The sequence below is a fragment of the Danio rerio genome, chromosome 11, assembly GCF_049306965.1.
Source record: "Danio rerio strain Tuebingen ecotype United States chromosome 11, GRCz12tu, whole genome shotgun sequence".
NCBI lineage: Eukaryota > Metazoa > Chordata > Actinopteri > Cypriniformes > Danionidae > Danio > Danio rerio.
Window position 1 is genome coordinate 31,805,280 of NC_133186.1, and position 13,547 is coordinate 31,818,826.

Consider the following 13,547-nt stretch of genomic DNA (forward strand, 5'->3'; position numbering starts at 1 on the left):
TGACAACAACTGAAAAAAATAAGCTTGGCTCTTGGAAAAAAAAACACCCAGGTGAACATGTGCCCTTAAATCATCTTTGCTGAATAAAAGTGAAAAACTAATTCTATAACAAAAAGGCTACACCCTGATGAATGGTAGCATTAAGAGTGTTTTGCAAAAGCTTTACATTACTGCTTTTAAAATTCCTCAAAAGTTGTCCACATTCACTTGCATTGTATAAAGACCTCACTGCAACTTGACATGTTAAATCAGGTGGGCAAGATTTTGCTACAGTTGCTAGATTGAAAGATATGTTTCCTGGAAATGATGTGCAATGGGGTTTGAAATATGGATTCTCTTGTTTGGTGAGTATGTCAAAAATGTCAGCCCAATCAGTAGAAACATGTATATATAAACCACACAGTATCAAAGGGAGTTTGCACAATAGGTTCAAGTAAGGTCTGTTTTTCTTTTATTCTGGACAGCAAGGGCAGTGACTGTAATGGAGTTTATTTTGCAGAATATTTATACAGATTTCATCAGGCTTTACAAAAGAATGGCCTTCTTAGCTGCCATAGTTGCAACGTCATATGAGCAGGATGCTCAACGCTCCACCGAATCTGTTTGAAAAACTTTTTGCAACATTTTGTCTGGCCTTGGTCTTCACCATTGTGTCTCAAATGCTGCCACTGGAGCTTAACTTGTATTTAAGCCAATATAGTTATTTATGCTGAATGCCTTTGTGAACATCAAAGCAAATCCAAAAACTGTTCAGCATTTACATTCATACAGGTATATCAATGGCTGCTCATGCACAATAAAAACATGATCGTTCTGGTTTCATTTACATGTTAAATTCTTTTTTTATGCACTTTTAACCTGCCTGAATCGACTAACAGAGAACAGGGTCCAAATGAGAGCTTCAGCACAGTACTAAACGTGGTCTATCTCTTTCTTTTTGTCTCTGCCTGTATCTTTGAAGCATGAATCTGAGCTGTCACCTGTAATAAAACTCATTTGCTGAACTGAGGATGTGAATAAGGACAGACAAGGTCAAGGCTATCGCCGCTGGCGGAGGGGGAGCTTTGTAGCGTACAGTAACATGATTAACTGATCTGATATTACACAGTGTGCGCCTTTATTCAAAGGCCTTTATTCAAAGGCTTTTCTATATTCATATTCTCTCTCTTTCACTCTCTCATAAAAACGAAGGCATGGAAATAAACACAGCGAGAGTTTTGATTAAATTCTCCTTGAAGAAAGTGCTTCTATACACGCAGCCTTGAACATACTCACATCCCTTAGGACAAACGCATTGTAGACGAACCCGGCAAACACAGAAAATTGACATTTTAAGGGAAAAACCTTTTAATGAGTCTGTTTCTCCTTTCAGGCGTGTCCAAGGCTCGATTTGATGGAAGAGAGAAAGAAAACACGGTGGTAATGAGAAGAATGAAAAGGGTGTCCTTCAGTTTGATTTGAGGTCCTCAGTCCTTGCTCTCCTCACCTTTGTGTTAATATCATCTTATGTCTCTGAAATTACTTTATGAACCTATAAAAGACACTTGGGGTTTTTTGCCAGATACCGTCTCTTGGGTCACGTCGACGGCTCAAGCGTTTCCGCTTTGAATTATTTTCTCTGTAGCCTTCGTTCCTTCATGCTGCTGGTCTTTGTGGTCTCCCTGGATTGCCAATGGAGTCCAAAGGAGATTGTGAGTGCCCCCTTGGGATCAAGGCTGGACTTTTGTGCTGGAGGATCAAAATCTTGAAAATATACTTACTTCTTCCAAAGGACATACAACCTTCAAAAGCCATCAGAGAGTCTAAAACATGATGTCACATCTTGTTTTTCTGTCGTTGTCATGGCTTGTTTCATAGACCAATTGGATTTTGGCCAGTAAGCAACGAATCAAACACCCTATATGCTTATTTCACGCGACCGCCATTTTAAAACACGAAAGCGATGCTGTGGTGGGAAGAAACCCGGAAGTTTAGGATCAGCACTGTAAATATTCCAACATCATGTTGTGGACTACAAACCTCCAGCTATTGTCTTGATTTCAAAGTGCAGTAATGGTGCAAACATCACTTTAATATTATTCAGTTCAGTTTAATTTAAACAATTCAAAGCATATTAGGCATCAAACAACATCACAATCTCTTTAAGAGTAATAAGTGTCGTCCTAGACCTCAGTTCATGGCACCAGGTAAACACCAAGGGGACGCTTCCCTGCTTTAGCCTATGTAACCTGGCAGTAAAACAATGCAGTCCTCTGTAACCTCGTGTTGTCTGTAATAGTGTTGTCCTGGTACTGAAGTTTTTAAAATGTCAATTTCCGGCTAACATTTAAGTGCAGCTGAGCGCATTCTTAAATAGCTGATTTGAAAATAGTATTCTCCAGTGCTCAACAGAAATGACTGTGATTGGCCATGAAGGGCATCAGTTCACTGCTCTTGTGCAAACACAGATACAGGGACACTGGAGTGTTTTAAAGCCACGAAGATCAGTCGAATCATCAGCAGATCACTCATCTGTGTTTGCACTCAGTAAATATTGGTGAAGTGTGGTGAACTGATGACTTTCACTGCCAATCACAGTCATTTCTGTTGAGCACTGGTGAATACTATGGCAAATCAGCTGTGTTTAAAAAAGCGCTCAACAGTGATTAAATGTTAGCAGGAAATTGATGGATTTTTCTTTTATAAATTTCAGTACCGATAGTATCATGACAAGTCAAATATAGTGAAAAAAAATCAGTAAATTAACTTGAGTTTGATAAATGGCATCTAAAATATGTGTTTGGGAAAAATAACGTTACCTAACCAGTGCCATTTCCCTTAACTTACCTGAAAATAAGGTCTGACATCGCTTTTTATTTTCACTTTCCATTCAGAACCTTCATGTCTTTTGGAAGGTCACTTTCTCTTCGCTGATAAGATATACAGCCGGGTAAACAATGTTCCAGTGTGACTCAAGTGATACTTCTGGGTTGCTTCCCACTACAGCATCAATTTCACTTTTGAAGAAATAGGTTAAAAGCTAATCTAAACCACCAAGCAACTTCAAAGCACATTAAGCAACCTCATAGCAACATGCTAAAAGTTCGAAATTGCATACTTACCTTCTATATAGTATGGGAAAAACAGTATGTGAGCCAATGTCCAAATTTACAGCATTCAAAAAAAAAACAGTAGGCTTTTACTACTGGCAAGAATCTGTAGTCTGCATCCAAATGACGTTTCCTGTCCCATGATGCCACATGAGAGTATTCATGAGTGGGAGAGAGAGAGGGGTCTGGCTGCAGACTCGGTGCAGTGCAATCTGAGCTGCATACGATGCTTTTTAATGTGCTTACCTAACCCCACCCCTAATCCTACCTGTCACAGTGACGTCACTCACTCTATTGAGTGCATTGTGTCTGACATTGTATCGCTGAGTGATGCAATCTCAGCTTGGATCATAAAGGCTGTATTCAGATACTATTGGAGAGAGAAAGAACACACCTGAAGCAGGTAGATCATGTAATTACAACAAATAATGTTTTACAAACAAATTTCGGGATCAGTCTTTGACGAGGCTAATTCATCACCGACAATCATTCTATTATAAAATCAGCTAAAGACCAAACCCCTATAAATAGTCAAACATGTCATACCTCTGTTTTCTCTTGAGGGCAGCATCCCTCAATCACCCCAACTCCACACTCCAGAGACAAGTTTTCAAATCTAAGGGGAGAGCATTCTGGAGCTGGGCTAGACACTGCGCTCGGGTCCTATCTCTATCTCTCCTGATAAGGGGAATAACACGAGTTAGGGTGTCTTCTCGAGCTCAGAGCCCTCATTACAATACGCAGATTCTATTCAGTCAAATATCTGTGAATGTGAACTCAGCAATTGGCAAATGTAGCTCATCTGAATCCATTCATACTACACAAATTTCATATTACGTCATAAATTCAATTAAAATGAAGTTCCTACTTGAGTTGTATGCTGTTTTGGACACATAAGAATGTATGAACTACAAGTAGGAGCTGTGAAAAAAAAAAAACATTTACAGCTCCTTTGCAACATAACCAGAAAATGTCTGTAAAGGCTAGTAAGCAACCACTATAGTAACTGCACAGCAACATGTTCCAAATCATCCACAACACTTCAGCCTAGCAACCTTATAGCAACATGATAATATCATTCAAAACAACTCAGTGGCCAAGTCAAGACTCAGCAAGTATACTGATATACAACTATGGAGTTTTTAGTAACTAGAAACGTCATAGCAGTATTCTATAAAACACACAAATCACCCTGTGAACTTCATAGTAACTACTCACAACACCTTAGCACAGACCAAACAAAAACATGCTTTAAATGAGTTTACATGCTATAAATGAGTTTACAAACTGCACTGAACAATTAATTTGTGATTGACACTGACATCTGTTCAAAACTCAACAGCTCACTGATTCAAATGATCTGTTCATCTCCGGCAAATGATTTACTGATTCAAATGATCCATTCATTGTGAGTCTCCAATGAACGATTCACAGATTTTACAAACTGATATAATGAACTTCACCTGTCAAAGGGCTCTATTTAAATGGTCTAAGCATGAAGTCGAAAGTGCATGACAGAAAAGCATTAAGTGCTTATTCTCTTAATGAGTTATAGGTGTGTTTTGAGCATAAAGTGCATTAAATCAATCAGAGTATCATCTCCCATTCCCTTTAAAAGTCAGTTGCGTCACGCTGTGGCACATTTTGGTGGACTTTCATTCATTTTCTTTTTTAGATTCAATCCGGGGTTTCCACAGCGAAATGAACCCCCATCTAATCCATTACATTTTTATGCAGCAAATGCCCTTCCCGCCACAACCCATCTTTGGGAAATGGTGGACTTTGTAAGTGGAAAAACTGAATGCTTCACTAGCGAGAAAACTGTTAAATAGATCATCTGCATGAGGATATAGGATGAGCCGCCTCCATTCAGCCTATTTACTTTCTTTACTATATTGTCGTGGACAAGAAAACAATGTTGTACACACTCCTCTGAGACATCCATCAGCCTGCATATTTAAGTTCATTTGTTTCAAATCTATTTCTAAATTCAGTTCTAATAATCATCAAATAAATAAATGAACAACAATAATGATTTATTAACAATATAATGAGTTATATCCAAACACACGTCCTATTCTTATGCCACCATATGGTGATGCATCCAAAAACCCAACAGGTGGACAAATCTAAACTTGTTTTTATTAAAAAATATAAATATGCATATAATAAATAATAATGATAATAATAATAATAACATTATACAAAAGCAAATTGTCATGAATAAACTGAAAAAAAAAACAGAGGTGAAAAAGGCATGGAGGCAGCGCTTTTTATATTTATGTAGAAAGTATACTTTTCGTACTATTTTAATCCTTTAATTTTTTTTTATTATTATTTTTTAAGATATTTGTCTATTGCTGTACATTCTGTGTGTATTAAGCAATGTGTAAGGGTTTGGACAGGCATAGGCACCTTAACACACCTCTTTTCTAGTCCGGAACACCCATGAGTCAACAAAGTGGCACAAATGGATTTACTATTTAAACAACGTGGCGGAAAACTTGAAAATTAGGGTTGTGTTGATCTAAAATAGCAACAAATTGTGCCAAACGAATCTTGCGCCTTAATGCGCCGGGTGCATGATAGGGCCCTATGTGTTTTCACTTGAATTATGGATTACCAGAAATAAACATTCATCACTACTTTTACTTTTAATTCTTTACTAAATTGTAAATCAAGTACATTTTTGTACTTTAATCGAAGTAATATTGGAAAAAAAAAAGTGATTGTATTCTTCTGTTGGAATAACATTTTATCAGAGTACCATACTTTGACTCAAGTGCCAATTTGTGTACTCCTTCCACCATTGACAATCACATAGCAATGGCATGGCAAACACAACAACACTACAGCAATCACATAATAATAACATGATAAAATAACTCACAAAAAAAAATGTGAAACATGCATTGTAACCACACCAACACCCTAACAATGGCAAGTACTAGTAATACTCGCATCAGAATGAAAACTTTCACATCTAAACAGTGTTCTTGTTTTCTTCAGGAAATGTCTAAATTGTTCGACCGAACCCAGGAACCTTTCAAAGTAACACGTGCCTTGAATATACACAGAATTCCATTATAAACACAACCTTGGACTTCATTATCTTTACATCGCTCTTAAGCTTTGTACTTGTGGCAAACTTTATTAATGGTACATAAATCCTCCAACCTCTATCAATATGTTTTTCAGCCCTCCAGAAGAGATGTAAAGCGCTCTCGTTATGAATGCTGCTTGTCTGCGCCATACCGGTTGTGATTACTTATTCAATTATCTTCCTGTCATCATTTGATTTAATGAGAACCACACGAGAAGTTTAAAGTGACAAACTGGTTTTGTATGTAGACTAATTAGATCATGCCAGAGCGTGAGTGTGTGTTCGTGTGTATGTGTGTGTGTTTGGATCTGAGCTTTTCCAAGGCCTCAATGCAAATGATCAGAGGGGGCACTTTGTATCCCGAGTCCTTGGGCCGAACAAACAAACCCCTTATGGATTGAATCTGGCATCCTCAATCCCTTTTTAATGATCTGCCATATTTTTTTACACCATCCTTGATGTGTGAATTCTAATCAATAACGTATTTTCATTTATATTTATGAAACATAGTGAACATGGCCTTTTTTTTCTTTGACTTTGTCTTTAAAGGGAGAGCAAGCTATGTATGCAACAAAGAAACCTTTTGGGGGGGTGGGTATGTGCACTTTTACTTTCAATCGAGTAGATTTTTAGTGCTGTATCGGTACTTTTACTCCACGATTTTCCTTCAACCTGAAGTCACTACTTTATTTGTTCTTGTCTATGGGGATTAGAAAAATCAGTCCTTTGATTCCTGTCCAATCAAACCACACATAGAAGATAAATCGCATCATAATAAACTACCTCAAGACATGGGCGATTTATACTTGTAGCAAACTGTTTGGAAGCATTAAAAGCGTCCAAGAAGATGTCCATTATTGTCATACACAATAACCCAGAGACTGTTCAGATGCATGTCACTGATGAGAAGATGACAGATGTTTACTGTATGACAACCGAAATGGCCTTAAACATCCAGCAGGCACAAGACATCAACACAACATCAGATTGATGTTGTACCCCAACATTGTGAGGACGTTGCATTTTGTTTGGAAATGAAAATCGGGTTGACGTCAGAACTCAACATGCCATACTTGATGAATAAATGTCAGAATTTGACATCAATATGATGTTGGTTTAAGATGTTGGCTCGACGTTGGATTTTGATCACATTCCAACACAAACTAAAATCAAACATACATTAATGTCTAATGATGTTAGAGCTTGACATTGTGTGGACATTACCACCATGACGTCTATCAGATGTTGGATTTTGGTTGCTATACCTGATGAATACATGTCAGTATCTGACGTCAATATGACGTTTGTTTATGATGTTGGCTTGATTTTGGTCACTTTCCAACTCAACCTAAAATCAATCAAATATCAACGTCATTTCACGTCGTTATAATGTTGTCCTTAGACGCTGTCTTGACATTGAATTTTGGTCACTTGACATCACAACCTAAATCTAACCTAATATTAGCGTCTTATGATGTTGTGTGTCTGCTGGGCAATAACTAAATGCACTACAGAATGTTACGTTTACACACATCCACAAATTACATGTAAACGCATCAGCTTTTCCCAGCGTAATACTCACTACGCACTACTCTTAAATACTTTTGAAAGGGCTACTATTTAGTCATACTTTGAGTAATATTTACAACATAATGTTACTCTACTTGCACTACATTTTTAGGCAAGTAATGGTTCTTTTACTTTTTCAGTACTCTTTCCACCACTGACCGATACCACTGTTTTACACACCGATACAAGTATGAGTATTTTAATTTGTGCACTTGCCAATACCAAGTACCAATTTCAATGCTTAGATTTGATTTCATTGAAAGTGCAATTTATTTGAAAGGAGTTTTTTATTTATTTTATTTTATTTTTTATTTATTTATTTTATTTAATTTTTTGCCTGTAGCAAGGATGAACACAAAAGTCTTTAACAGAACATATAATTATATACTCTAACTATATGACAAACTATGTGACAAAAATATACACATCCTGTAAATCGATAGACCTTATCTTAAGCATGGACATTTAAAGGATAAGTTATCCTTACACTGACATGTGTCCACGACTTCACTCATTACATAATTAAGTGTGTGCAGTGTACGTTACCTTCACTCTCTTGACATTGCATCATTATGCAAGGATCATATTGCATGTTCGGTTTATTCTTCAGTAGCCTATAGATTCGTTAATAATGGCTAAGCAATCAATTAATACATAAGACATTGAAGTCAGGTAGGACAACAAATCACATCCATGCAGGGAAAACCGTTGAGTGTTTAATAGTGTGGAGTTAGGGTGGTGGAGGGATGCTGAAGTCAAGAGAAAACAGAGGTATAACATGTTTGACTTTTTATAGGGGTTTGGTCTTGAGCTGATTGGATAATAGAATGATTGTCGGTGATGAATTAGCCTCGTCAAAGACTGATCGTGCTCCTCCCGAAATTTGTTAATAAAACATCACTTGTTGTTATTAAATGATCTACTTGCTTCAGATGTGTTGCTTCTCTCGCACTCATGAATTCTCTCATGTGGCATCATGGGATAGGGAAACCGAGAGTATCGGCATTTCATGTACGATACGAGTACGAGTATTTTAATGGATAGTATTTTGTATGTTGAGTATGTTGTTATGGATATATGCTCATAACTTCCGGTTTGAGAGGACGCTGGCAGTTTGGCTGCCACCTCTCTACCAGTTTTTGCATGCTTACTGTTTTATGTCTTTTAGTTTACTTTTTTTTTTATTTATGTCATTTTTATACTCTTAAAGCACGTTGGGTTTGAGAAAAGCGTATTATAAATAAAATGTATTATTATTATTATTAATATTATTAACCAAGTATCGACCCGATACCCAGTACTGGTATTGGTATCAGTGCATCCCTAGTTTTTATTATAAAACACGTTTCATTGTTAAACAAGTAAACAGTCAGCAGGCTGCTTTTTGTTTAGATTTTATTAAAAACAATACAATATAATACAGAATATTTAACATGCATATCAAACACTAATGAAATCCTGCATCTTACATTTAGCTGTAAACATTTAGACAAAGTAAAAATACAGAAAACTACAGAATTTCATCACTGCATAAATGTGTTGCATTTTAAGACTGGATTGTGCATTCATTATTAAGCATTTGAAGGCCTTGTTTGTTTTTTATACAAAGAGTAAAAGCTATAATTTGGATTGATTTTATGGTGAACAAACTACAATAACGAGTATTATTATTATTATTATTCATCAGGGGTTCCCACAGGGGAATGAACCGCCAACTTATTTAGCATATATGTTTAACACAGAGGATGCCCTTCCAGCTGCAAACCAGTACTGTGAAACACCCATATACTCTTACATTCACACACACATACACTATGGCCAATTTAGTTTATTCAATTCACTTTGTCTTTGGACTGAGCCAGCCAGTGACCTTCTTGCAATGAGGCGACAGTGCTAACTACTGAGCCACCGTGTCACCATAATAATGAATATTTTTTTATATCAATACACCTACCTAACACAATTGGTAGGCACTTTTATAGCGCATTTTAAATTGAACTGTAAACAAGCTGGACCAAAAATAGAGAAAACCTCATATTCAATACTGTATGAAACTGTCAAGATTGGATTAAACATTCATTATTAAGCCCTAAAGGTGACATTTAAATTTTCCCAAACAAATTACTTCTGACCAGCTAAAGCTACAATAATATGCTACAAAAAGCATATTAAACAAACAGAGCAAAAAATAAAAATAAAAACTGTTGTCAACACCTCATGCATGCTTCTTTACAGCACCAGCGACTCATTGCTGCTTTCTGGTGGACATTTAAAGGAACTGTACATAACAGAAATCACCTGGCATAAGATAACTTAACAAACAACTGTTTTTTCTTTTACAACTGCAAACGAACACATCAGTTTAAAAGTCCATTTTAAAAGTGCTTCTGACACAGCAAAGAGTCTCTTCATGCTGGCGTGGAGGTCTTGAACTGCAGGAATGTCCAGAACTGCAATATTCTGCTCTTGACTGTGGTTTGTGGTTTACTGCTGATCCTGTGATACTGTTTGGATGGCCTCTGATGTTCGGATATCCATCCTTCTCCACTCATGCCCTCAATGTACATGGTTCTGCCCGATGCAATTTCCACCAGGCATATCGGATCCCTATTTGTCTTGTCGCATTCAATGCTCCACAGAGTACTTTCACAAAACATCTAAGGAAAAAAAGAATAAGTTATTCCCACTGCTGTTTATGCTTTATTAATTATAGGCTACAGCATTCTATAGAGACACTATCATACTTCATCAATACCTAAAAAAAATTCAATACTAAAAAAAAAAAAAACTGAATGAGTCATTGACACTTCAATGTTGTAGTACATTTATTATTATAATACGAATCCCCTCAATTAACTACATATTATAACCTGTTTATGAAGATTTAAACATACTTATAAAGTATGATCTTTTTCTACATCTCTTATCCTACAATCTATCTAAACCCAATTACTACTTGAATAACTATTAATACGCAGCTAATTGGTAGTATTGACCTAAAAGTCTAAGTTAAATGTTTGTTTATAGCGAGAATTGTGGCTTTAAATAAAGTGTGACCATTTATTATTATTATTAGTAAAACATTTTATGTAGAAAGCAAGAAAACTTTTATAAATCTGATATTATTATACTGTTTGTATTTTTTATGAAATTTTATAATGTAATATTTTGTAATCTTATAACCACTGGGTGGCACTACGGTGCAAGCTAATAATAATTAAGAGTATTGTTTCTTTGAGACGAATGGCAAACAGTCTGAATGATGTTTACAGTTAATAAATCGCTTACTAATATAAGTGTAAGCGACTGGTACCAGAAAATGAATGGTAAATGCTTTACGAAATTGAGCATTTAATCAAATCCTTAGCCAACATTGATTGCGTCTTAGTAGTAACAGGTGGCAATACTGTTTATTAAAACGTTTGAACGAAACCACTTGACACCTTTTTCATACTTTATTCATCACATATACTAATTTAACAATAATTTTACCGAAGCAGACTATTATTGACTTTCATATAAAACATAGCCTATTATTTCCACTTATAAGTTTTACGTATAGGCTACTGTAACGTAGCTACTTAAAGCACTTTGTGGAACTGGACACTTTTACTACACTTTCATATATGAGGTAGGCTACAAAACTATCAAATCTTACCTTGATTTCTTCTGACAGATTTCACCTCGTTCTCCGCTCGTCAGTGTGTTGAATGGTAAAGCAATCCGACCAGCGTCAGCTTTTAAACGAAATTTTATTGCACGCCTCGGTAGATTCCCTTCACAGTTAACCAATAAATGTAAATTATGGAGTGCAAAGGTCCTCTATACAATCTTAAAAGTGACTCAAGATGTCTTCCTAAGGTACTTTCTCGAGAATATGCCCAAACTTGCAAGTGACCCAGGGCGACTTCAGGTTTTTATATAGCCTTCCACCTGCGTGAGGGGTTTCCGCGAAAGTTTCCCTGAACTTCCACATAATTCAGATTCTTTTTTGCCCGGCCACACAACAAACCCCCCGAGTTCAAGAGACCCATCCTAAAATATTAGAGGCATTAGCACTGGTTCTTGTACAATCTGAACAGTGAAAAAACATTTTTAATATAGTTATTGTATTTATTGTTACATTTTACTATTGCTTACTGCAGTTTTTGTTTTTATAATCTAATTTTTGTATTAATTAATTTATAATGATTAAAGTAATTGGATAGTTTGAATCCTTTTTTGTTTGTTTTGTTCATGCTAATGTTCATTTATTTATTTATTTATACTAAAATGGTCGATCATTTATATTAATTATTCTTTTTATTTATTAATTATTTGTAATTTATCTGGCACGTTTTATGCTTTTTCCCCTGAAACATTTCTGGGTACTTCATAGCAGATATTTGGTGATCCCTGAACCGCAGTATATTCAACTATTTAACATGAAGATAACTCTTAATAATAATATTTTTATGCAGGAACATGTTTGTTAATAGGCTCCAAAGACATTTCAGTTAAACTTGGAATAGGCCTACTTAAAAATAAAACTGACCTGGTGTCAGAAGTTTGAAGCAGTATATGCTTAGTATACAGCAATATATACAGTAGTATTAAAAGAAATGAATAGGGAAGCCTGGTGGTGCAGTGGGTTGCACAATCGCCTCACAGCAGGAAGGTCGCTGGTTCAGTTGGCATTTCTGTGTGGAGGTTGCATGTTCTCCCCATGTTTGCATGAGTTTCCTCTGTGTGCTCCGGTTTCCCCCACATTCTAAGGACATTTGAATAAGCTAAATTGGCTGTTGTGTATGTGTGTGTTTGCAAGTGTGTGTGGGTGTTTCCCCATGTTGGGTTGCGGCTGGAAGGGCATCTGCTGTGTAAAACATATGCTGGATAAGTTGGTGGTTCATTAAGCTGTGGCGACCCATGATTAATGAAGGGAATAAGCTGAAAAGAATATGAATGAATAAATGAATGAATGAATGAATTAAAGATTGAATAAGTTAAAATTATTAATGAAAAAAAAATACTTTCTCCTAGTTGATCTTTGCAAAGAATTCCGCAAGCATTGACATTTTAGTCTAAAGGCATTAGTATATAGGCATTAGTAAGAGAAACAAAAGTAAATAATTGACAGAACGTTCATTCAGTCAGTCAGTCACTTTTATATTAGAAAATAGCTAATCACAAGTTAAAGATTTCTTTCCACTAAATCTGTTGCTCCATGACTCCAACGTCAGTGCTAAATAGATCAAATAAATCAAACTGCCTACATTTAATGTTTTGCTAAACTCTTGGTTATAAAAGCAGTTATGCACTGTACTTTCCTTACAGTATATTTGGTCATTGGAGATTGAGGGGAAAGAGAAAGTATTAAATGATACTACATCTGAGGTTAACAAAGTTCATTATTACTCTCAAAACAAACAAGAAAATCAAGCATCAAAAGATCTGTTTGAAACATTAAATATACTTTATCAATGCTTTCAACAAGAAAGACAAGAACATTGTTCATTTGAAACTGATTAACTCCAGCTTCCACACTTTCAAACTAAAATGCATCCCTATATCTTCAATGAGATGTGTTACAGTGTGTGTGTGTGTATGTGTGTGTGTGTGTGTGTGTGTGTGTGTGTGTGTGTGTGTTTCCACTTTATATTCATTAAGTTGTGTATGCACCTTCCTGTAACATTGTGCTCCTTACATTTCTTGCAAGTATGCTGAAGCAATACCAGTAAATTTTGACCTCATCGGTACAAATATATATATATATATAAACTTCCCCATGAGGTCAGAATTTACTGGTA

General features: G+C 35.9%; 1 protein-coding gene across 4 annotated transcripts in view; it reads left to right on the forward strand.

Annotated features, from left to right (window-relative positions):
* gucy1b2 (guanylate cyclase 1, soluble, beta 2) overlaps window positions 1–13,547 on the forward strand; it is a 49,164-nt gene that overhangs the window by 18,521 nt on the left and 17,096 nt on the right. Inside the window, exon 1 of one of the 4 annotated variants that reach the window (XM_680205.9) lies at window positions 11,177–11,392. The exons of the other annotated variants lie outside the window; for them this stretch is intronic. Coding sequence (XP_685297.6) covers window positions 11,388–11,392 — 5 coding nt within the window. The 5' untranslated portion in view covers window positions 11,177–11,387. Of the gene's footprint in view, window positions 1–11,176; window positions 11,393–13,547 lie in introns of those variants that run through there. 4 annotated transcript variants of the gene reach the window in all.